Source organism: Aedes aegypti, chromosome 1, assembly GCF_002204515.2.
Source record: "Aedes aegypti strain LVP_AGWG chromosome 1, AaegL5.0 Primary Assembly, whole genome shotgun sequence".
In the NCBI taxonomy this organism is placed as follows: Eukaryota; Metazoa; Arthropoda; class Insecta; order Diptera; family Culicidae; genus Aedes; species Aedes aegypti.
This window is the reverse complement of record NC_035107.1, coordinates 49,289,632-49,314,711: the sequence shown is the minus strand read 5'-3', so window position 1 is coordinate 49,314,711 and position 25,080 is coordinate 49,289,632. Positions and strand designations below refer to the sequence as shown.

General features: G+C 35.7%; 1 protein-coding gene across 1 annotated transcript in view; it reads left to right on the top strand.

Moving 5' to 3' along the window:
• The window catches only part of LOC5569480 (neuronal acetylcholine receptor subunit alpha-7), a 716,979-nt gene extending 694,008 nt beyond the window's left edge, over positions 1–22,971 (top strand). Inside the window, exons 9-12 of the mRNA XM_021846964.1 lie at positions 279–388; positions 461–594; positions 1,107–1,419; positions 21,588–22,971. Of these exons, the coding sequence (XP_021702656.1) occupies positions 279–388; positions 461–594; positions 1,107–1,419; positions 21,588–21,740 (710 nt within the window). The 3' untranslated portion in view covers positions 21,741–22,971. The remainder of the gene's footprint in view (positions 1–278; positions 389–460; positions 595–1,106; positions 1,420–21,587) is intronic.
• The last annotated feature ends 2,109 nt before the right edge of the window (positions 22,972–25,080 follow it).

The window sequence follows — 25,080 nt, the reverse complement described above, 5'->3', positions numbered from 1 at the left end:
TTAAGTGTAACTTTTTTTGAATGCAACAGGAAGGTTAAATTACAGGAATCCATTTCGTACCAGGTTCACGCGAATAGTTGTGCTCACTCCGGGATGCCAGAAACCGGTAAAATGGCGCCGCTTCATATTGCCGTGAAAGGAAAGTGAGGTTAGAATGGCGCTGGCGTTGTGAGATAAATTGATTGAATTCCGCTCGCCTGTTGTGAGGTTTTTGTGCGACTGTGGGTAATGGAATTTGGATCGCTCTGATGGCGTTTTTTTTTCACTTCCCATTTCAGGAACCTATTTCAATTGTATCATGTTCATGGTGGCCTCCTCGGTCGTGTCAACGATTTTGATCCTGAACTACCACCATCGGAACGCCGATACGCACGTCATGTCCGACTGGGTAAGTGGCAGTTTGGTTTTTTGATGGAGTATAAAATGGCGCGAAATGTTTGACGTTTGCTTGCTTCGACAGATTCGTGTGGTGTTCCTGAGCTGGTTGCCCTGCATTCTGCGGATGAGTCGTCCCGGAGAACCGTTTCCTCATCCTTGCCGGCAGTCCGTCGACGAGAAGAACAAGCAACTGCAGGAGGTGGAAATGCGAGAAAGGTTAGGAGTGGTAAACAGTAAAACTGTTATTTGATATGGATATCAGTTGTCACTTCCTTTGAAACTTTTGTTGAATCTCCATATAATCTTCATTCTGACACTGAATTCTCCATTTACGTAATGGGTCGGGAGTGAGTGAATAGATTTTTTCGTAAACGGATTCATGACGTAAATAAGTTTTCTGTATTATAAATAGGATTCTCGTTCTTGAAATTTAGCTTGTACATTGACATCAAAAATATTAAAATGAAGACTAGTGTGACAAATGTATTGTCAAACAGACAAAAAATGTTGACAAAGGTATGTCAACTATGTGCTAATATGTCTTAGTGTTCTAGATCAGCCACAAACCCGGTGAAAATCAGGTCTTCAGACGCGTAACCATTGATCTCTCGAAGGTTCATGAAATGTATAGAACATATTTTATTGAACGTGTTTAAGTGTATTCATCAACGTCATGAAGGTGCCAGTGAACCTATTAACATTCGCTCCCATACATTTTTCACCGTCAGATCCTCCAAGTCGCTGCTGGCCAACGTGTTGGACATTGACGACGACTTCCGGTGCAACCATCGGTGCAGCACCCTGCCGCACAACCCGACCTACTACCGGACGATGTACCGCCAGGGCGATGCCGATGGGGGCGTAGGGCCGCTGGGAACCGGCACCGATACCATTGGGCGCAGTGCCGGAGGGCTGGGCACGATCAGTGCCGCTGGCGGAGGTCGCCTGCACGAAACCGTTTCCTCGCACACCTGTCTGAGTTCCTCGGCCGAGTACGAGCTGGCACTGATACTGAAGGAGCTGCGGTACATCACCGATACGGTGAGTTTGGTGGGAGGGGAATTTGGGGCAAAGGGGGTCTTTCTCGTTACAGGTTGCTGTCGGAGATCGAGGAGCTTGTCATGGTTTTCCAAAGTTAACCGGACCTACCCGAAGAAGATGTTCAAGACTACTAAATTCAATCTTTTGACAACACAGTCATTCAAAGGGGTCGGTCATTTACTAGATTTTTGCTTAATGTGCGTTTTTGACAGTTTCATTTTTGGCGTGATAGTTTATATTAAGTTTATACTAAGATTAGATTACCAAAGTTTGTAATGCCTAGTTCGGATCTGAAAAGCAGAACGCTTTCGTATAATTATTAAAGTAAGGTTTACTAATATTGATTGCTAGTTCAGTAAGAGCGCCATATAACTTTTCCATGAAATATAATTAGACCAAACATTTTTTTTTGTACGGAACATGTTTTCATATTGTTTGTGCTTTTTCCAAAGATGCATTAATTTCACGTTCGAAAATTATGTTTATAATTTTACTTTAGTAGCGAAAGCATTATTTGTGTGCTACTTGTTTTATCTTCTTGCAAAGAACTTTTCAGGTCCGTACTACGCATGAATTAAGCACCGATGATAACTACAGAAAACAGTCACTACATTTAAAGCTAGGTGAATGTAACCATCGGAGTAAGTCGAACATGACAGCTCAAAAACGCTTGATAAGAATACAGTTCTGTGTCCATTGTGATTTATAAATTCCCAACAGTTAAAAAAAAGGTTATACAATAATTCAACGTACTGTATATATAGTTTTACGCACCAAAAGCACTTATTATTAATTATTCACACCTGAGACGAGACCCGATTAGTTGGATGAAAATTGAGAACAGTAATTAAAATGTAACGTTTACGGTTTTTAGAATCTCAAAACAGACTCAGAAAGGAAACAATTAAATTTAACAAAACGAAAAAAAAAAAATAACGATTGCACTGCGCAACATTTTTTTGTCTCATGCATCGAAATACCATTTGCCGTTTGCTTAGTTTAGGATTGCTGAATCTATTCCCGTTTTCGGAAGTTGAATTGTTTTTGAGATATTCGCTGTTAAAAATACATAATTTGAATATTTCAAGTTTAAGCTGCTAAACTTTTATCATCCATAATAAGATTTATTTACTTGTTTTTAATTATGAATCGTGGTTTACGGCTAACCAGTCGAGTGGAAGTTTAACAACTACCGTAAGCTAAACATTACATATACTTTACAATTGGATTGAATGGACAAATTGATGTGAAGTTCTGCAAAAAAAAGTTACACGTCTTCTCAGTGAGAATCGAACTCACGACTCCCTGATCTCTATTTAGGGTGCGTTACCTCTACGCCATGAGAGGACTCATGCACGCAGAAGTTAACCTGAAATCGATTTCAGCTCAATAATCACGTAGTCCTTTTTCGCATTGGAAGCCCACACAATAGAAACCTCAGCCAGCACAGTTGCTGGCTAGTGTGGTGTGCTATTTCAGTACCTAAAAATTAATGCGCTCTCGGGCTAGGCATTGGATATAAATAGAAAGCGTTGTGTTTGGGTGGGCATCTAATTCTTCCGAAAGAGGTGCACTTTGAGAAAAAGGACCAGCTGAAATCGAATTCACGTTAACTTCTGCATCCATGAGTCCTCTCATGGCGTAGATGTAACGCGCCCTAACTAGAGATCAGGGAGTCGTGAGTTCGATTCTCACTGAGAAGACGTGTAACTTTTTCGCAAAACTTCACATCAATTTGTCCATTTAATCCAATTGCAAAGTATATGTAATACTTAGCTTTTCGGTAGTTGTTAAGATTTATTTTCTTAATTTGCCTTATAATTCAAACTTCATGTATTAAACAATTCTTATCATCTAAGTTCATAATATTTTTGATGATTTTGAAAAGTATTGGATTTTGCCATATAAAAGAAACAAATAATTTTGTAAGGAACCCGTGAGAATGTTGGAAAAGTCGATTTAATCTAAATTTATTCGTGCAATTCAATCAAAATTGTATCTTAAATGAAAGTTGAAGTTTTATTTTGCATCAATCAAACATCAATGATAACAATTTTTTAAACAACTGGTATAATGTTTTATTCCACATGTAACTCAAAATTATGACGTGCTGTAACATTTCTGATAACGGCATCAGATTCAGCAATTAAAAATGTACTAGAGACACATAATTTGATCCTTCAGACACGCAAAAATTCTAAGTATTTTACAGGCTTGGAAAGACGGAAAAACTTCTGATAGCTCAGAAAAAAAATTGAATGAATTTAGAAGATACGCTCTTTGAAATACTCTGAAAGTTTTTTGTAGACTCAACAATTGCTAAGACGAAACAAATGTTTCAAATTCCAAACTCTGTGAAAAAATATACATTGAAAAAAAAAACTTGAAACAAAATACTTCACAATGAATAACCCAAATCTATCACAGACACGAAAAGACTGAAAAACTTCTAATGGCTCTGAAATATTTATAAAAATTTTAAAAGAAATGCTCATAGCAACACTCTATAAGCCTTTTGTGGACTCAAGAAATTGGAGAGACTCAGATATATTTCGAAACTCTATGAAAAAAACAATATTTTGCAGAAAAAAAACATGAAACAAAAGACTTGAAAATTATAAGTAAAACCAATTTGGCGACCGTTTGTGAAATTTGAAAACTTGATGACTATGGATGACACTAAAATTAAAGGACTCCGAATGTTTTAAAAATTGCATATGCTGCATAGAATTTTGACGCACGCAAAAGTATTTAATGAACTATGGGAGCTCCTGGTATAGTAAGAGAATCGATTCTCGACCAATCACTAGTTTTCGGCTCATTCTTATAATTTTGGATTTGTTTGTATAAAAATTCTAAAGGTAACACAGAAATCTTATAGTCTAAAAGTTATTTCTTTTCCTCTATTTACTGAAATATTTTAACCCTTGAACTATCAGCATCATTTATTTACAATTGAACAATATTTAATTCGTGATAACTTTTTCGTTTGCACCATTTTTTCACAAGTACTTGAAAGTTCTTCTACTTTTATAATCTGTGTCCATTTTGATCATTTGTCATCCGAATTCGGAGATATTCCAAAATTTCTTGGGGGATCAATGCTCGTATATATTTCAGGCTACAGTTTTTTTTCTCATGTTCGGTTATTCGTTTTTTGAAACAATATTTTTATGGGAGTCTGTAGTGAAAAGAATGAGTGATTTGGTGCAACCGTTTTTGAGTTATTAGCATTTATTATTCTACCCCATTACTCCGAAAGACATTTCTCCGAATCTACAATTATCCTGACTTGATGACATTGATAACAATTTTCCCATGATATTGAAATTCGGAGCAATGCCAATTGGGGTTATGAGTCGTTCGAGGATTTGGTTTTCTGGGTAATGGCATTCGGAGTTAAGGCATATGGAGTAATGGGGTAGAATCAGTTTTTTGATAACTTGAGAAAAATGGGGCAAACATACCGAGAAACACAGAGGGAATCCTAGAGGATATAAAGGACTGCAAAAAGTTCAAAAACCCCTAAAAATACTGTTAAATTTATGGAAGTCTCTCAAAAACAACTGTAAATAAAAATGAAAAACTGCCAATGACTTCGACAAATTTTGCGAAATTTTGTAACATTTAAAAACAACACTCTAGGTGAAAACTATGTCCGACATTAGCAGACTTTTGAGATATTTGGAAGATTGTAAGAGGTTCTCTAAAGACTCAGAAAAAAACTGAAAGAACCTTAAAGGCTTCTGTAGACTTTGAAAGATTTAACACTTGTAGAAGACTGTGCTGCCGTGAATCGCAAGTCAGTCCCATCTGTAAAAAGTAGGCATTGAGGAAATGGGCTGTGAAGTTTCCAAACTCGTTTTCCGTATGAATATTCAAAAAATCCCAGAGTGTTACACGGGGTGGAAATCTGTAGTGGGACTGATATGCGATTACTTTTCATAATGGGACAATTTGACTTGCTATTTTTTCCTATTTTTTTCCGAACAAATAATATTATCTTATAATTGGAGCTAAAAGAGCATTAGAGAAAATGTTGAAAACTGAACTCAACTCAATTTTGACGAAAATGCAGATGGGACTGACTTGCGATTCACGGCAGTGTGTAAGACTTTAATATGTTGTGAATCACTTCGGAAGCCTTGAACTGTGAAAGAAAATCAAATATTCCGGAAAAGTTTGAAGGATTTCAAAAGATCAGGAAGACTCGACAAGCCACTAAAAAACGATTATAGACTCTAAAAGATTTTCAATCGCTCTGAAACAATGTAAAAATTAACGAATTATACCATAACACTTAGCTACACTAGATGATCCAGAAAAACTCCATGACTCTGACTGCAAAAGAACATACATTATCAAATGAGAAAAGCTATAGATAAAAAAATCAAAAAAGTCGTGTAAGAACTCCAAAAAATCACGAAGTATTCTAAAAAACTTTCAAATATGTTGAAAACACTGAAATTTTTTGAGCAGTTGAGCAGCTGAGAAAGACTAAAATATTGTGAAATTCCGCAATAAATGCAGAAAACCATCGAAAAATTCTGAAATACCCTGAAAGACTATAAAAAAAACCCTTAAATACTTTCATGAAGTCTAAAGTGCTTTGGACAGTTCCTAACGTTTGAAGGACGATGTGAGAAAGACTGCGCAATTATCTAAATGAAACCGAAATCATTTTGAAAGGTCTTTTAAGTATTTTGAAAATCTACGGAAGACTTCAATGAAGGACTTCGAAACATTCAGAAATGCTCCAAAATGCTCTAATAGACTGATGTAAACCCAAAATTTTGAATTTCTGGACTGCCGTGAATCGCAAGTCAGTCCCATCTCTTGTAGCTGCACTAATGAGATACACAGAAAGAAAATTCCATGTAAATTTCAGCGTAAAATAATGCTCATAAAGGGAATGCCAGATTTGTCGCAAATTTACATAACACATCATGTAAAATTACATCAACATCATGTAAATGTACGTGAATTGTCGCGTAATCGGTTAGAGTCCATGCTAGATTACACTTGTATGACTTGTTCGAAAAAAAAAGTTAGGAAAAAATAGCAAGTCAAATTGTTCCATAATGGAAAGTAACCGCAAATCAGTCCCACTACAGATTTTCGCCTCGTGTAACACAAAAACGAATCGCATTTTGATCATCTTTATATTTTTCTCGGAAAGATATCGTAGTAAAACGCAAATTGTGAAAGTTTCATGAAGATTAGAACACGTTCCATTCCTCTGGAATTTTTTGAATAATCGTATGGAAAACGAGTTTGGAAACTTCACAGCCTTTTTTCTCAATGCCTACTTTTTACCGATGGAACTTGCTTGCGATTCACGGCCATGAAGGTTAGAGAAATTTCAAAATCTCTGCGGGACGTTAAAGAACGTTAAAGGGCGTTAAAGAAGATTTTGAAAAATCTTTGAAAGATAGAAAAGACTCCGAGAGGCTTTCTATGACTGTAAACGAATGTCGAAGATTTTGAAAGACATTTAAAAACTCTGACATATTTTCAAGAACCTCTAAAAACACTGTATTTCTAAGATTTTGTAACACTAGAAAATTATTCACACTCAAAAGACCAAGCTCTTTCACGACACATGATGAATTTTTTAGAAAAGGTCCAGTTTTTATTCTGATTTGACGGCATGAATGATAATCCTTGGATACCGGATAGTTCCGGAATTATTCCAGATTCCCTTGGTCATTTAGGGTATTTCAATAATTACTATCTTTTTAACGATGCATCGTCCCTGAAACAACATCATGAATTCAATTATACCTAAGACGGATCACAAAAGCCAATAGTATTGAGTCCAATAGTCTTCCAATATACCTCTCCGAAGTGCTCCGGGAAAACCTGTCGGAGGGGACAATTGCATTTTTGTACCAAAAAGGGTCGTGCGACAGCTGTTACTTCATGATTTTTAATAAGAAGACGTTCAATGTATTTGAAAAGAATTATTGGCCACTTTGGCCGTTTCTGGAACTGCTTAGGTGCCCTCAGGAAATCTGTGACAGGGGATTGTTTTGTTTTCATTCTAAAACAGGTCATATGACAGCTTTTCTTCATGATTTTTAATGAATGCTTTGAAATTATATGAGATGGGTCATTGAGCCATCATTGGGCTGCATTGGCCGTTTCTGGAAGCATCGCGATGCTCTCAAGGAACTGCTTCGAGGGGACAATTGCCTTCTCTCACCTAGTGGACCTCACTTAAGAAATATATACTCAAAAATTGAAAGAAAAACATAAGAAATATATACCTACTCAAGATTGCGAACTCCTGGAAGACACAAACGACTTAAAGACTACGGAGTTCTATGAGACAATTATATTAAAATTCTTTAGAATTGTAATTGAAAGCGAGTGAGATGTGTGAAAAGATTCTGTAAGCTTCCGGAAGATTTGTAAGCTTCTGGAAGACACTGTGTAGCTTCGTGAGACTTGGAATGGCTTGAAGGGCCTCAAAGACTCCAAAACTTTTTCAAACAACCTACAGTTTTAAAAAGACTGAGATTCTGAAATACACCGAAGATCCTTGAAGCCTCCATAAAAGTATAAAGAAATGTTTGTGGCTCAGAGGAATGTTGAAATGTTTTATAAATCTTTGAAGGGCTTTAAACAACACAGAAACACAAGTATAGACGTTGAAAGAAGTTTGAAAAACATCTTTCAAAGACTTTACAAGGCTTTGAAAAACTGTTTGAAACTAAACTGCCCATAACTGCATAACAGTCACATTCGACATTTTTGACAAATTGGAGTTAATACCATGGAGAGTCATCAAATGATAAACACTTTCGATCCACTTACTGAAATCTGTGAGTTTGTTCTAGAAAATTCGAAAAAAATACCAAGTTGTTTTGTCACATTGGTAATTGTAACCGCATAACAGTCACATTGAAATTATACATGAGCCGCATAATGTAGTAGCAATGAAATTCCCATCAGAATTATTTTCTGACTATTCACCCAGCATGTGATATGAGTTGTACAAAATTTCAGCCTTAAAGAACCAGTTTTGAATTCTTGGTAATTTTAAGAAATTTTAGTTTCCTCCCATACTGCCATAAAACGCAAATTTGGTATTCCATTTACTCAATGCCTACTTTTGTCGAATGTTACAAATATGCAGTTATGGGCAGTAAAGGAGAGTACACCCTTAAAAGACTCTTAAATATCCCAAAAATATCTGTGAAAAAATAAATTATTTTAAAATACTACGAAAGACTTATTTCTAATTTTAAAGACTGAAACATTGTTTTGGATTATAAAAAACACAAACTAAAATGGAATGTTTTGAAATTTTCTCAAGTAGGGCAAATGTACCATTAGTGGGTCACCTAAGGGAAAACTGCTAAAACATGATGATAAAATATGTGATTTTAATGTATAAGAGATAGATTTCGAATCCCTGTACCATTCAAATGTATGAAAATCACGATTCATTTATAATTTCCCTGCAAAAGCCTTGCACCAATAGAAGAACATTATTCCTATAGTGGAGGTATGCTTATAGAATGGTTGCTTTAATGGCGCAAACCATTGATTTCTAGTTTCAATAGTTTCAATAGGTTTAGGATTGAATTTTGTGAATATTTTTCGATATTTTGTATTATTTTTGCATCGTACATCATAGAAAAATATCACATAACTATATTTTAGTAAGCAACATGTCAAAACACACAACCTCCACTATTGGAGCTACCTGTACTAAAAACACGTTTGCCGTACTTCAAAATATTCGGAAACACTATGGAATGACCTCCAACTAGAAGGCACTATAAAACACTGAAAGATAGCGGATTAGTATCAAAAACACTAAAAGATTTCAAATAAATTGAGAACATGAAATAATGTCCGAGATTCTAAAAATGGGATAAGAGTTAAAGAGCATTTGGAAACCTCCAAACAAATTTGAGACTCCAAAATAATCCGAAATTTTCATAACTATTCTGGAACATTCCAAAATACTCCGAAATTCTAAACATTCAAAATTGACAAACTCTGGAACCCGTAGCAAAATTGAAAGCTCGGAAAGACTTACAATAGTTAAACACTCTAAAACTAACAATACTTTGAATAGCACTGAACGAAGAAAGACAACAGAGAGGGAGAATATAAGGGTAAAAAATAACAGTGAAGAGAGCTAGAAGGACAGTAAGAGAGTGAAAAGAGAAGAATACTTGGAACGACTCGGAAATACTGTATGGCTTTGAAAGCCTCTGGAAGAATAAAAGACTATAGAATTCTTTGGAAGAAGACTTTAAAAGAACTTGTGAATTCTAAAAGACTCTGATAAGCTTTGCGAGGCTTGGAATGACTCTGAAACTTTCTTAGAGACTCTCATTCATTCCGACAACATTCCGATCCCGTTTGAACACTAAACAGTTAAAAGTTTTAAGAAGACCGTGGAATACTCTGAAATATGCTAAAAGCTTCTGAAAGTCTACATAAAAGTGTAAAGAAATTAGTACGACCCAGATTAATGGTGAAAAACTGTATAAATATGTGAAAGACTTTGAATAACGTACGAAAATTATATCTCAGCAGTTCAGACGAACGTGAAACAGAACCCATCCCTTTTTTGGAACTATGTGAAACGTCAACGATCAAGCGATCGAATTCCCAGTAACGTTCGCTATGCTGGTTCTATGGCGGCTACCGATTCGGAGACTGCTGATCTTTTCGCAGCATTCTTCGAAAATGTGTTCTCTAGAGCTTCACCTGTGCCACGGGCCGACAGGTTTGAAGATGTTCCATCGTACAACATTTCAATTCCTGAGTGCCACTTTTCAAATGAGGATGTATTGCCTGTTCTCGAAGACCTGGACGACAAGAAAGGACCAGGCGTTGATGGTTTTGCTCCTATCTTGTTTAAAAAATGTGCGCATGTGCTTGCGAAACCAATTGCTGCAATCTTCAATCGCTCTATCCAGGAACGGAAATTTCCGTCAGCATGGAAGACTGCGATAATCGTGCCGATTCACAAGGCAGGTAGTCAACACCTTGTAGAAAATTATCGCGGGATATCCGTACTATGCTGCCTCAGCAAGGTGTTTGAAAAACTCCTACATAAAGTGCTATATAATGCTGCATCATCGATAATGTGTGAATACCAACATGGATTTGTAAGAAACCGCTCAACTACATCCAACTTGATGTGCTATGTTACCGCAATTTCCCGAGCAATGGAGTCAAAACAGCAAGTGGACGCAATTTACATCGATTTCGCCAAAGCGTTCGATACGGTCCCACATCTAGTGGTCGTGGAAAAAATGGAGCATCTTGGATTTCCAAGATGGATTACATCGTGGCTGTTTTCCTATCTGTCAGATCGAAATGCTTTTGTAAAGGTCAATTTTGCGCGATCTAAACTCTTCGAAATCTCTTCAGGGGTACCGCAGGGCAGTGTACTCGGACCTTTAATCTTCATTATTTTCGTGAATGATATAATTTTGAAGCTTTCGTCGTACAAACTGTCGTTCGCCGATGATCTTAAAATCTTTCGCATCATTTCTACCGCGGCAGACTGCCTTGCACTTCAAAACGACATCGACGCACTGCTGGTTTGGTGCGACGACAACGGTATGCGAGTCAACAGCGGGAAGTGTAAAATAATATCATTTACACGCAATAGTACACTTCGGTTACATCAGTACACCATTGGAGCGACACTATTAGAACCGCAAAGCGTGGTCGGTTCTAGGGTTCATTCGTCGACATGCATCGGAGTTCACAGACATCTACGCTCTGAAGACGCTGTTCTGCGCCCTGGTGCGAAGTATTTTAGAGTATGCAGCTCCGGTCTGGACACCTTATCATTTGTCGTACTCTTTACAACTGGAGCGTGTACAAAAGTGTTTTCTGCGATTTGCACTGAGAGGCCTTCCTTGGAGAGACCCGGAAAACTTGCCAAGCTACCCTGAACGATGCCAGCTAATTAACTTAGAGACTCTCTCGGAAAGAAGAGCAAAATCGCAACAAGTTTTCATTTTCGACATCATTACCGGAAACCTGGATTGTCCAATGCTTCTTTCTGAGGTACCTTTCTATGTTCCACCACGAAGTCTTCGCAATGCACCCTTCCTCGCCAATCCTGTCCACAGAACCAGTTATGGTCAAAACAATCCGTTTTCCGCTGGCGTAAGAGCATTCAATAATGTTAGTGTGTTGTTTGATTTTGATATGTCGAAAGCTGTTTTCAAAAATAGGTTAAGAAATGTGATATCGTAATTTTATATTTTACCATCTGTACGACCAAGTCGAAGATATGAATAATAAATAATATTGGAACACTCGGAGAGACTTTGCAACAGGTTTGTATGACTTGAATAGACTGTGAGAGTTTAAAATGGCCTATGAGTTTTTGCACGAAGTTCATTTGAAAACTTTTAGGAGTGCTTCGGGAAGCCCAAGCGAGTCAGTTCGTGTTGTGCGAGTGCAAAAAGATATTAACTATGAATGTCGACGTAATTTTTTTTAACTCCTACCAATATCACATACACATTTTTATCGTGGCAACGTTACGTTGTGTAATCTTCTAATAATATATGGATGGTTCGTCGCTACAAGTGTTGGCAAAAACCCTTATTTCTGTTTCATATAATTTCATTCTACATATGCCTTTCTTTTTTCTCATTACTAAAAATAACCTTTGAACAGTTTGACATTTTGAATGTCAACGTACTTCACTGCGAGAGCTAGTTTGAGCGGTTCCACGCGAAATCGTCCAGAATCGTCTTAGAAGTTGATTCCAAACTGTTTCACCTTAAGCACAGTTTCAACATGGTGCAATCTAAAATAAAAAAGTTTTTCTAAGAGCAACTTTTGGTGCATTTCTGAAAATTCAATTTCTGGCCGTAGAAAAGACGTTTTGATGCTGTAATATGATTCTTCATCCAAAAACAATTCAAAATGCTATTAACAATGATCTTCCTAAAACTAGTCATTTTCAAGATATTTAGGATTCAATTATATTAATATCCTAAAACTTAAGAAAATACGCCCGTTTCATAAGTTACTCCAGATGCTCCACCAACAATGTTACGTTTATTTCTTTCCACATTAATATCCCATGTTTTAAGGGCAGTTTCAACATGGTGCAATTTAAAATAAATTTAAAATAATTTTGTTTTCTAAGGGCAACTTTTGGTGTATTTCTGAAAATTCAATTTCTGGTTATAGAAAAGGCGTTTTGATGCTGCAATATGATTTTTTATCCAAAAACAATTCAAAATTCTAATATCCATAATCTTCCTATAAGTTACCGCTTCAAGATATTTGGGATTGAATTATATTAATATCATAAAACTTAAGAAAATACGCCCGTTTCTTACATTATTCCAGATGCTCCATCAACAATGTTACGTTAATCTCTTCCCACATTATTGGGTATTTCGTTCACCACTGGACTGCGCAGTCAGTTTTCATAAGTGCGAGAATGTAAATAAAAGTGCGATCCTGCATCAAATCTTGTTGGTGTCTTCAGAACACTTATTCTACGATTTATAATGAATGAGTGCGCTGAAGACATCAACAAGATTGGATGCAGAATCGCACTTTTATTTTCTTTCTTCTTTTATGCACAGAAAAATATTTTGATTTTAACGAGTGCAAACTTTAATTTCAAATTTCACAAAAACCCCATTTTTAATATTTTTTAAAAGTTTACCAAAGAGTCTTGATAGGCAACAGATATTTTGAACAAAGCGCCATTATTTTTATTTATTTTTTTCTATGACAGAAAATTTTGGCAGATTTTCAAAAACTTGTTGTTCTTATTGCCAAAATAAATACCTTAGGATGATTAAATAAGAGACTTCACGTTTTTAATAACAATAATGATTATCGTGGACAGTTATCTAAGAGTAGTCATTTTCGAGTAAAATAAAATAACATTTTCATTAGTAAATCCCGATTTTCCATCAAGTACAATAGGTTTTTCGAAGCCATATTTCTCTCTAATGACTTATTTTTTTCGATGAAGAACCGCGAATAACTAATGGAAATGGCCTATTTTATTACCTAATTAATACTTTTTGTTTTCAATTTAAAATAACTCGAAAACGGCTACTTCTAGAGAAGCTAAATCATATATTTATCTTGACAAAAACCAAAATTTTTCAAATCTGTCGAAGTTTTTTCCTAGAAAAATATTTTGGTAAAAATATTCTCTATAATAAAACTTTGACCGAAACATCTGTTTTCCTTTGAGATTTAATGGTGAAAGTTTAAAAAATGATAAAAATGAGGGTTTTGTATAATTTTAAATTTCATTTTTCTTCATTATAGGAAATATAACATTTTTTCAGTGTATCTTTTTTTCTTGTAGTCCAAACGGTTCACTACAACTACTCCATAGAAACTTTGTTTCCTAAAATCAACAGCTGGAACAGTTTCGCAGCTATAATTTTACAAAATAAATTGCATGCAAAAAGACACCGTGTATTTCAAATTCTTGAGTCGAAATGATCGATTTATCTATGGAAAACATTTATTCTACCATATATTGGAAATATGTGACGGATTCCATGTCAAATCGGTCAGTCACAGAACTCGACCATCTTCGATTTGTATTAAATTTTGCACATGTTTTTGGTATGGTAGAATAAGTGTTTGCATAAAAAATGGATCATTTTGACTCAAGTGTAACTTTTGAAAATAGCCTTTAAATTTTTGCACGCAACTTATTTGAAAAAATCTAACTCTGAAACTGTTGATTTAAGAGAAAAATGTTCTATGAAGAAGTTGTAGTGAATCGTTTGGACTAAAAGAAAAAAATATACACTGAAAAAATATTTAATATATTTTCATGGAATAATCAAAAATAAAACTTGAATTTAAAATTACACAAAAACCCCATTTTTAATATTTTTAAAACTTTCACCATAGAATTTTGATAGCAAACAGATACTTGTTTTAATTATGAATCGTGGTTTACGGCCAACCAGCCGAGTGGAAGTTTAACAACTACCGAAAAGCTAAACATTACATATAATTTGCAATTGGATTAATCCAATTGCAAATTATATGTAATGTTTAGCTTTTCGGTAGTTGTTAGCAAACAGATGTTTGGGACCAAGTTTCATGATGGAGAAATTTTTAATAAAATTTTTTCTAAGAACAACTTTCGGTCGATTTTCAAATTTTTGATTTATTGTCAAAATAAATACGTTCTGATGATACAGTAAGTATCTTTAAATGATTCTAAGCCATTTTCGAATTATATCAAGTTTAATACAAAAAATATTGTTGGTATATTGAAATAGGCCATTTTCATAAGTTATTCGCGTTTCTCCATTAATAATAATACGTTTTCGAGAGTACACCGTGTCCAATATATTCTCATACACTTTTTCTTTTCTTTGGTATAACTTTACTGAATGTAGGATAATCCAATGTTGTAGTATTTCATTGTAGTCTGGTAGTATTATACTAAGGACTGTTCATTAAAGGAAGTGGACACCTGATTGTTAACATTTTGGTGTGAAAATTCCAAGGAAAAAATTCAAATTTTTTTTCAGTGTGTACTCAAGTGTTTATTTTGACAGCAGAAGAAAGTTGACATCAAACAGTTGCAAATTCCAAGCGATAGGTCAGTTTAACATGGCAACACGCAGATTTATTCTGCACAAATGGTGTTCAGAAAAGTTGTCGTTCCGAGATTTGGCTTGAATCGCGAAGTGTCCAAATTCCAATTTTTCAACACTGTATCGAAAACAGATGCTTATGACGACGTGCAGTACATCCGAACAGAAAAAATTGGGAAAAAAGTTTTTTTATGGCAAGCACTTTACTGCTGCGGTATGAAAAGTACTACATTTTTCACAACGGGTTCAATCAACGGCGAACATTACAGAACTGAACGCATTTGAAAACGCCTTCTGCCCATCTACCGAAAGTATAACAAGCCTCCATTGTTTTGGCCAGGCCTGGCATCGACTCACTATACTTCAGCTACTTTGGAGATGATCAAGAAGGAAAAAATTGAATTTGTTTAAACATGGCAGATTCTACCGAATTGCCCATAACTATGCCCCTTCCAAATGAGGGGGCAATAATCAAACAACATCTTAAGAAAGATGGAAGATTCCATGGATTTTTTCAAGAAAATGTGGTAAGCAACACAAAGAAAAGTTACGAAAAAAGTTGTGCAGAATCCGATGGGAGGCCCCAAGAGAAAAGCCAGAGCATTATCCAGGAATGCTCAATAAATGTTCAAACTTATGTGAATTTGGTCGAGATTACTTTGATTTCTATGTATTTCAAGAGAACTCATGAATTTGTTCGAAAATAAACAGTTTGCTTTAAAAAATACGTGTCCACTTTCTTAAATGAACAGTCCTTAACGTAGAATAGCTTGTTTTATGAATAAGAAAAAATAATTGCTATGATAAGTGATGAAATGACCATTGAAGTCGTGTTTTGCACTTAAAATGAATTTTTGTTGATATTGGTCTGGTTAACAAAGTGAAAATCAGAGCATTCACAAAAAAGTTTCAGAAACTTTAAGTTAATCATATTGCGTTTTGAATAGATAAATATTGATAAAATTTGATAAATATATGTACGATAACTGCAGATTAAAATTGGGCTCTGCCTATGAGCGTGCCGCTGGAAATATTTTTCCTAAATTCTTAAGTTGATAAAATAAGTTTATAATTGAAATATTTCCAAAATATTTCCTGTAGTGAATCAGTATTATAACCACTTTTAAAAAATATTATCACCAATGATGTCAGTTAAACAAGCGCAAAGTAATGTTATCTCGAATTTGTATGAGAATATACTGTACACGGTGTAAAGACCATTTTTCTTTCCACTTACATATTTTCCTTGATGGAGAATCGCGAATAACTATTGAAAATGGCTTATTTTAATACATATTTAAATAATATTTTTCGCATTAAACTCGATATAATTCGAAAATGGCTACTTCTAGAGAAATTATTAATATAATTATCATGGCTTAGAATCATTTCAAGATACTTACTGTATCATCAGAACGTATTTATTTTGAAAGAATAAAATAAAATTTTGAAAAGTTGTTCTTAGAAAAACTTTTTTATTAAAAATTTCTCCATCATGAAACTTTGTCCTAAACATCTGTATAATATCAAGATTCTACGGTGAAAATTAATAAAATATATAAAATGGGGTTTTGTGTAATTTAAAATTTAAGTTTAATTTTGATTTTTTTATGAAAATTATAAAACATTTTTTCAGTGCATATTTTTTTCTTATAGTCCAAACCGTTCACTACAACTTCTTCATAGAACATTTTTCTCTAAAATCAACAATTTCAGAGTTGGAATTTTTCAAATAAGTTGCATGCAAAAATGTATAGGCCATTTTCAAAAGTTACACTTGAGTCAAAATGATCATTTTTTCTATGGAAAACACTTATTCTACCATACCAAAAACATGTGCAAAATTTAGTCCAAATCAAAGACTATCGAGCAAGATTTTAGTTTTTTCGACTTATTCTGGATGGAATTCGTCTGTTTAAAACTAAAAAATTATGAAGCATGATCGTGGAAATTAATGATTTTAACTAATTTAAAACTATAAAAGTTGTTGAAAGGCTCTCCTACAATCTGAAAGACTATGCAATTTGGCGATGGACACACCTCTCACGCCGAGGTCCTAAGATAGAATCTTATCTCCGAGATAGTTACATAAATTTCAATTTGGTTACAAGTTCGAAACTAGTGAATGGCAAAAGTTCGCTGACCAAAATACAATATATTGGACAAAAATACTTTAAACCAGCCATGAAGTCATGGTAGCATAAAAAGAAACACTAAATTTCATTCAGAAATTAGCCCTAAATAGGTACTAAGGTAAAATTGAAAATTTTGATGGCTGCTTTCACGTGATCAAGCATATTTCGCTGAATTTAGCAAAAAAAAAGGTAGATTTCAGTCAGTTTGCAAGTTTGTTTTATTATTTTTATTCGAAATTTTCCCCAAAATGAATTAAAAACGGTTTCCGTACATTTATACAAATACACTTTGATGCATTCTAGTACAAGGCCTTTTAATAAAAAATCGAATAAGCTTTTATTTAAATTTTGGAAAAACAACAAACAGTCATAACTTTTCCTCATTTCAATCGAATTTTATAACATTTGAGGAGGATGTGAGAAGTAAGAACTTGAATAGCATTAGAACCACCATAAAACTTTTTAACAGTTGTTTCGAACTGAGCTAGAAATCTCAAAAAGAACGTCAGCATCACTTTACCATAAAAACACCGAAAGAAATCAGTGTACTGTAAATATACTGAAAATTGACCGACTTCGCAAGACTTTAGAACATGAAATAATATCGAAGACTCTGAAAAAGAAAATTGACATTTGTAAATCTTCTGGAAGGCTATGGGAAGTTTTGATGGACTTCTAAATATTCTGAAATTCTCATGAACCGTCAAAAAAAGATCAGATATTCTGAACTTTAAAGGACTGTAAAGCAATGTTGAACCCTGACATTCGTAGAAAAAATATGCTCCGAGAGTTAGTTGATAAAATTCTCTGGAAACTAAAAGTACTCTGAAAACACTGAAAGACTCTGAAAGAAGAAACACAGTAAAAAGTGAAAGTAAGCTTTTCAAAGAAGTGTGAAGTGAAGTGAAGAATGACAGTAAGAGAGAGAAGACTTGAAAAGTCAGTGAAGGAATGTGAAAAACTACGAAATACATTTTAAAACTCAGAAGGGCTACAAAAAGCAGACTGGAAACAAGGGAATGCTCTGAAAGATTCGGATTAACTTAAAAAATTAGAACACTTGTTGACATCAAAAAGACTTGGAAAATTCGGTTAGACTTATAAACACTTTGGAAAACTCTGAAAGGTGTTCAAATGTCCAAAACATTCTGATAATCAGGTCTCGTCTCAGATATGCACAAAACACGGTGCTCCCCTGACCGTTATTATCAGAAAAAAATCTCCATCTAATCTGTGCTCACCAGTCGATTTCTATAGCAAAGCTGCATGTCTGGGCAAAATTTAAAAAAAATCGTAGGGCCCGTTTTGAAGTTACGCCCTTTTGATTGTCTAAGACCACTAATTCAAAGGAAATCTGAGATATTTAAACGGATTTGATTGGCAGTGATTATCAGATGAAATATACCACCGAAATTTGAATTAAAGTTGGTTTATTTAGTTATTTGTAACCTATTGGAGGAGTTTTGAATGAAAAGATAGACGAAATTTGGAGTTACGTCCTTTTGGAAGCGTAACCATTGAAAACACTGATTTCCAATAGATTAATTAGGCATTCTTTTAAGCAGGCATTCCGTTAAGCATGTGCATGACACATTGCACTTACATGTCGCCAAAGTCTTACACAATTGATTATTTTTTCAAAAGCTCAAGCGCTGTAAGGCATTACGGAGCCATTTTCGTGTCATTATTATTATTTATAAAATATTGTTATGACTCAACTAGCTACCTTGGGCCTTTCTTAGCCAAGTGGTTAGAGTCCGCAGCTCCAAAGCAAAGCCATGCTGAAGGTGTCTGGGTTCGATTCCCAGTCGGTCTAGCATCTTTTCGTAATGGAAATTTCCTACACTTCCCTGGGCATAGAGTATGTTCGTTCCTGCCACACGATATACGAATGCGAAAATGGCAAGTTTGTCAAAGGAATCTCTCAGTTAGGAACTGAGGAAGAGCTCATTGAACACTGTGCTGAGAAGCAGGCTCTAGGACGTAGTGCCGGCTATTCCGGCTAATTTTGTACTGCCCCAGAACATAAACTTCAATTGCTGAGTAATGCACTATTGGCCAAACTATAACACTCTAGACCACTATCAATACTTTTGTAATCATTTGTAGCATACATTACAACATTTAGATTTTTCACAAAGCTACAATTTTACCTTTGGGTTTCTCGGTCTTTTCGATTACACAAACTCATACGAACTCTGGAAAAATACAATAGTGCAAGATTTGTATAAAACAATTAATCCATTCTCATGCTAACTCGTGAAGAAAAAGCCTCAGTACTTGAAATGTGCTTAAGAAAAATAAGAAACATGCGTTATTATTTGGTTTCATTGAATTTAAAATCATAACACTTTCAGAGCTTTTTATTATATGCCTCCCTTGAATATCAAAACTCTTTTGAGAAGGTTCTATACCTTAACCCCGAATTTCATTACCCTAGTGTCATCACCCTGAACGCACTATTACGCTGGATGCTATTGTCCCGAATATATAATTACCTTGCATGACATTGTCCCGTACCCGAGCAGAAGAAAATAACTACTGAATACCAAATTGAGGTATTCCATACCAGATAATTTCCAATGCTTACAACCTAAATGAGGTATGAATGAGCCCTGCATAAGAGGTAAAATACCTTCTGCATGTTCTACAAATACCTAGCTGATAATTTGATCAAGTATTGTAATACCTAAACAATAATTGATGGATTTTCATATAAAAGTGAAATTTTTCAATAGTTGTTCAATACCTCCAGCAGAACTCAATAGCTGTTTAATACCTCAATGAAATATTTTTATTTGTTTTAAAGATTTTTTTAATACCATTATAATACCAAATTGAGGTTTTGACAACTGAACAATACCTAATTTTGGTATGATACCAAAATATGGTATGCATAAGTTATTGGGGAGTTATTTGTTCCTGCTCGGGAGTAATGGAATTCGAACTAATGCCATTCTAGAAACAGGAACATGTGGAGATGGTCTACAGGTATTCGGGGTAATGGAATTGAAAGTTAAGGGATATAATTTTAAGAAGACATATAAAATATGGTAAAAACAGAGTTGTTCATGGATTTTACGTGAATTCCAGTTTTGGTTACCGGAAAATCGTAAATTGTTTTATGGCCCTGTTAATAACCTGCTGGTCTACCTACCAGAATATGGTTTTAACCCTACACAAACTGAAGATTTCCATGAAAACTTGTATTTGTTTTTCGATCGCAGACTATGCTTGTGAAGTAAAGACTCACAAACTGCTATGACTCATCACAAACGAAAAAAATCTTTGGGAGCTTCACAAAGCTTTTCAAACTGACAGAGACAAACATTTAAAATTAGGCTCTGCAAATGCTACGATTTTGAACTCCATTAAACAAAATAATAACGGAAGTTTTGAGCTATGCATTGTTTTCTTCCATTTGATATTGCTGCTTTCTGCGTTGTTAATTTATTTAATTCCATAGACTGCTACCCATAAACGAAAACATAACTCGTAAAATATTCCTTGACGTATGCTTCGCTTCGATATGCAACAGGTAGCAATCAATTGCATGTAAAATAATCTGAATCGTGAGTACATGGGTTCACCAAACTAGCCAAAATATTGTGCTACAAGAACTAATTCGGTTTCATGATTAAATTGGCTCCGTAATGCTTTAAAACACTTGAGCCTATGGGTTGATTGTGAAATACTTTGGCGGCATATAAGTGAAATGTGCCATTAAAAACATTTGAATATGCTCAAAGGTATAAGAATGCTTAACTAATCTATTGGAAATTAGTGTTTTCAATGGGCTCCCAAAAGGGCGTAACTCTAATTTTTCTATCTTCTCATTCAAAACACCTCCTAGAAGTTACAAATAACTATATAAACCAACTTTGATTTAAATTTTGTTAATATATTTATTCTGATAATCACGGCCAATGAAAACTCGTTTAAATATCTCAGATTTCTTTTGAATTAGTGGACTTACACATTCAAAAGGGCGTAACTACAAAACGGGCCCTACGATTTTTTTAGAATTTTGCCCAGACATGCAGCTTAGCTATAGAAATCGACTGGTGAGTACAGATTTGATGGAGATTTTTTTCTGATAATAACGGTCAGAGGAGCACCGTGCAAAATATTATATAAATTTTTCTTCGGGTATCAAAACACTTTCAGCTGTATATTCTAGTTAATCGTCAACAGTCGACATCCACAGTCTCCAATATTGACAGCTCTTGTTTCAGCAAGTTATAATTGTATACATTGTAGTCGACCAGTTCGGAAGAATGATCTGCCATCCGCCGATCAAGTTTACCGTCGAGCTCCACTTCAGATGTTCGGCGGGCAACTTGCTCAGTGGTGGCAGAGTTTGACCCCGAAACCTTATCCAACAGTGTCTACAATTATGACCGATGGCATCACCGACTTTCCATCCTTTTTCCAGCTTCGCAAGGAGGACGAAAGTGGCGACGTCACTCGTGACTGGAAGTTTGCCGCCATGGTGGTCGACCGCTTGTGCCTTATCATCTTCACGCTGTTCACGATCATCGCCACGCTGGCTGTATTATTCTCGGCACCCCATTTCCTTGTATCATAACAACCATCGCCATCATCGCTATCAACATCGACACCAACCACGACAACAGCGACAGCGGCGGCGGCAGCGGCAACTCCAGCAATTCAAACGACAACTCCGGCAACTACGATCGAAAGCTCTCTAGAAACCCCATCGGCTACTGTAACCCATAGCAACCGTCACCTCGTTGACGACGCCGGTAGCCGGTTTGACACTGGTAGCAATAGTAGAATCAAAATCGTACAATTCCTCAATCCGGGCGACAATTCTGCCGCGGTCGCTGCCGCTGGCGATGATCCGGCCACGTGGATACTCCTCGGTGGAACCCTAGCGATGGTGGTACTGATTGCGGCTCTGGCCTCGCTCGCCCTTCTGCTGGCGGCCCTGGTTTTCCTACTCGGGAACCACGGGACCCTCACTCAATTATTCGCGGTGACTGATTACAAGTTAAGAAAATATGTTCACATTTTCATAAAGAATTTTAAATTGATTAACGATGCGTAGACACACACATTGACATCCGTTACCGTTACAGTGTGGCCAGACGAACGTAGAAGTAGTACAACAACGGAAACCGAACAGGCGAAGTAGCAAAATAAAGAGGCTGGTTTTAACGATTGAACTAAAACAATACACTCTTCTAGTGACGGCATCAAAAAAACTTAGGAACTTTTTTAGTGTTTTCCCTTTTTTATAAAAACTTATCAACATGGAAAAACGTTGAATTTTTATCTTTCTGAGATAAGTTAACGCAAAAAAAAAAAAACAAACAAAAAAACGTGTATACTAATCGATAAAAAGAAAAAAGCGTGCGTGTAGTCAAGTTACTTAAATTCAATCCGGTTTCTATTTACACATGATTGTACATAACTGATAGATTTTATTAGACTTCACCCCGGGAAACTGTCAAAACGGAACAGCTGTAAATAATTTTAGAACCGTCATATGTCACTCAACTGACATCTCTTTCTATCGGTTTAGTTTAAAAACACACACATGTAGGCATCGAAAGTACGTTTCACTAGTGTCATTTTTCATCGACATTCATCATCAGAACAAAAACAGCAGCTCTACTTTACTTACCTTGCAATAATTAACATAATCTAGCGCAAAAACAAAGTAAAGAAAACCTATTACGTAACCTTTAAACAAGCACACATATAACTTTTGAGCTATAGTTATAGGTAGTTTAAAAACCAAAAATCCCAAACAGTATCTCGAAACGAATACTTGGAAAACAAATCAAACAAAAGAGTCGCAGCAAACTTATTGAAAAACATTAGTTAAAAGGCAGTGTCGGATCTCCCGTTGTCCTAGGCGGGTGATCGCATACTGACGAAACTCTCCGGAGGAATACATACTTTTATACTTGACTAAGGAGGCAATAAAAGACGAGCTAGAGGGGGTGAACTTTTTTTTTATATTTATAGGCAAGTCTTGTAGAAACGGGTGGGTGAGAGCAGGAGTAGGTGAAATAAAAAAAGATTTTTGGTTTGTTTTCTAGAGATTGCAAAACGATGTTGCTGATCACGATCTGCAAAAAATGACAGAGCAGAAAGCAACGACTAAAAATACAAAAGTGAAAATTCAAAATAGAAGAAACTACAAAATCAAAACAAGAATACGAAACCGCAAATCAAAATGAGGTTAGAGTTTGTTATTATTGAAGCAATTTTATCAATTTTCCATGATATACAGGAAATTGTAGTTAACGCAACGAGTTGCAGAATGTGATTTGTACAGCGCGAGTCGTGCCAATTTGGATAATTACAACAAGTGATGTTGAAATCGAGTTCTGCAACGAGTTGCAGACAACATTTTTTGGCAATTTTGTAGGATAACTCGGTGTAATACGCTTCTTTTACGCGGAAATAGGATTACTCGGCAAGCTTCGTTGGCTGGATGTACAACTCGTGCTGAAAAAATCATCATTTTGCTACTTGTTGCATAAATAACTATTACGACAGTGCATGATTCAGTGCAGGCAAGTAGGCCGTTACATGAATGATGTGCGTGATGAACTGATTCACTTGCGGAATGGTTCATTGTGTAATGCTAGTTCTTCACATTTTTTCGTGTCTCGTGTCTCCCATTTAAGAGCAGATTGGTGCTCTCTACGCTCCGTGAATCTTTTGATTTTTGGTTTATCTTAATCGTTCGCGATTCATCGGGATTGCGCTCACCCTAGTAGCGTTCTGCTGTCACCGAATATTCGATGGCAGCAGATACTTTGCTATATTTTATCGGTAGCGTTCGGTGAGTGAGTGAATTTTCTCATGCTTGCCTACCGTGTCCTCCAGCTTGGAGCCATCCATTAGAGATGGTCGGGTCTCGGGTTTTCAAACCCGAAACCCGACCCGAACCCGAACCCGACGGGTTCGGGTTTGAAAATTTTTATTTTTTCGGGTTCGGGTTCGGGTCGGGTTTGAAGGTTAAAAAAATATCGGGTACGGGTCGGGTTCGGGCTTGAAAAAAGTCGGGTTTAGCCGGGTTTGGGTCGGGTTTGGGGATAATTGTTCACAAAGTACCAACCGGAAAGCTTCCCTATGCATCAGAAACCATGAATTTATCATCTTTTCGAACTCGGGTTCTATTCGGTTTTTCTTAGAAAACTTTCTCGGGTTTTGGGTCGGGTTCGGGTTTGCTTTTAAATTTTTGTCTGGGGTTCGTGTCGGGTCCAGGTTTGAAGGAATAAAATAAGTCGGGTACGGGTCGGGTTCGGGTTTGAAAAATGTGAAACCCGACCATCTATACCATCCATCAGTGTAGATGACGATCGATTGGTGAAAGCGGTTTGAGAGTAGCTGTTGGATGAATCTATGACAAAAGGTCGAAAGACAAAAAATCGAAAAGACAGAAGGTCGAAAGACAAAAGCTCGAAGAACAAAAAAGGAGGGACAAAAGGTCGAAAATCTTTTTTCGAAGAAGGAAAAATTTCCCACCAAACAAAACGTTTTCGACCTTTTGTCTTTCGACCTTTTGTCCTTTCGACCTTTTGTCCATAAACCATTATATCCAGCATCTCTTCAGGAGTTTATCCTTTAAAAATCTATCGGAGTTCTCAAAATATCAAATCCAGGAAATCCTGCAACAATTTCGCCAGCACTGATGATTTTAACAGAAATCTGCTTAGCATCTGATCAAGACCTCGCTAGGGAATTACAAAGAATGTCAAAAAAAACAAACTAAGAATGTCAAAAGTACAATTTATAGAATTAAAAAATATATTCGAGATCCGCTCAAGGTGTTTTTGGAGATTTATTGAAGTTCATTAAAGAAAATGCCGCTTGTATTCGTTGAATCATGGTTTTACAAAGAATATGTTAAGAATCTCTATAGAATTTTCACAAAGAATCTTCTG